The sequence below is a fragment of the Poecilia reticulata genome, linkage group LG18, assembly GCF_000633615.1.
Source record: "Poecilia reticulata strain Guanapo linkage group LG18, Guppy_female_1.0+MT, whole genome shotgun sequence".
In the NCBI taxonomy this organism is placed as follows: Eukaryota; Metazoa; Chordata; class Actinopteri; order Cyprinodontiformes; family Poeciliidae; genus Poecilia; species Poecilia reticulata.
In genome coordinates, this window is record NC_024348.1 from 14,224,355 (window position 1) to 14,225,784 (window position 1,430).

A 1,430-nucleotide genomic window follows, 5' to 3' on the forward strand; every position below is an offset into this window, starting at 1 on the left:
TATAAATGTATATCTGCAGGTAGTCTGCACAAAATACCCTTCTATATTAATGTCTGTACAAGGACCCTAAACATTAAATGGTTTAGATAAAAGCTTAGGCTTACATTAGAAAGGTCCAGTCAAAGTCCTACTACTATAAACAGGTTTCCTAAGTTGTCTCTTGGTAAGCTTGGGATGCTTACCAATAGTCCCTTTGTGATTTATTTTAGGTCTGTGTAGGTATGGAAACAATAAAACTGAGGGTTTGAAATTGTTTGGTTTTCCAGACTTGTTTCCCCTTCCCTATTTTTCAAAGAAAAAAAAAAGCAGCAATAACACTTTAAACTGACTTTAAACTGCATACACTGGCTGTAAATTACTGCAGTAGGTGAGGTTAAAGAGATTCTTTTCCGTCAATGGTTGTATTTAGACGATTTAACAGTTTTTATTTTGTACTTTCACAACCAGACTTTGCTGGGCGGAGGCCACCAAATGGATCTGAGCAAGTTTCAAAACACCCTCTGGGACGTCCTAACACGAGGCGATGGCTACAAGGTAAGATCCATCACGTTTATCTCGGTCTTTCATATTTCATCAAATGTTTCCATTTGATTGGTCCTTTGTTGGATTGTACAAACGTGAAGCTCTCTTGCAGTTGTATTGAACATGTATGTAAATGCTCAAAAATTGAAATTTTATTCCAATTTATTGCTTTGTTACTGGTTCACAATTAACTGTGCAAGAAAAATCTTCTATTGGAGTAGCAAAAGCTCAAGAAAAAATGTTCACCTTTACTCAATGGGGAATAAAGGTATTCCCAGTTTTTACAACAGCAGCACAATCGTCCTAAATGAGTAGCTGAAAGGAAAAAAAAATGTAAAAAAGTCAAAAATAGCGCCTTAATGCTTTTTAAGCAACTGAAAGCCCTCTGAGGTTAACAGCTTAAAATATTCAGGAAACGATATATTTGTCAAATTTCAACCATGCTAAAATCAGAACATCAAGCCATTAAATGAAAATATTACTGAAGTACAATGGCTGTAACATTCCTCTGATCCTAGAGTTTACGTGAGCTCAGCATTTCAGTGCATCTTTATGAATGCACGAGTTATTCTTGACAGGGATCACGTGTTGACTTGATGGTATTTAAACATTCAATGAAACAGCGTGAGAAAAGCTGTAAATGTGCACGGCAAACGTATAAGAAATGTCGTTTCAGGGAATTCACTGCTGAAATTCTGACAAAAAAAGTGTTTGTTTTGTACAACACAACTCTCAAACTACTCCCCGTTTGCATCAAACGTTTAAAAGCTTCATTACTCCTCTAGATGTCACAACAGAAATTACCATATTTTACTTCGCTTTGTTTAATCTGCTCTCACTTCCTAAAGCACTAGCATTTCTTTCTGAACACAAAATTATAAACAATGTTTTTTTTTGGTTTTTTATAT

The 1,430-nt window shown here is 35.3% G+C and overlaps 1 protein-coding gene across 2 annotated transcripts in view; it reads left to right on the plus strand.

The window, feature by feature from the left end:
* Positions 1-1,430, plus strand: part of LOC103480661 (glucosidase 2 subunit beta-like) — a 149,699-nt gene that overhangs the window by 49,131 nt on the left and 99,138 nt on the right. For both annotated transcript variants that reach the window (XM_008435689.1, XM_008435690.2), the window contains one exon: positions 448-534. In XM_008435689.1, the coding sequence (XP_008433911.1) occupies positions 448-534 (87 nt within the window). The remainder of the gene's footprint in view (positions 1-447; positions 535-1,430) is intronic.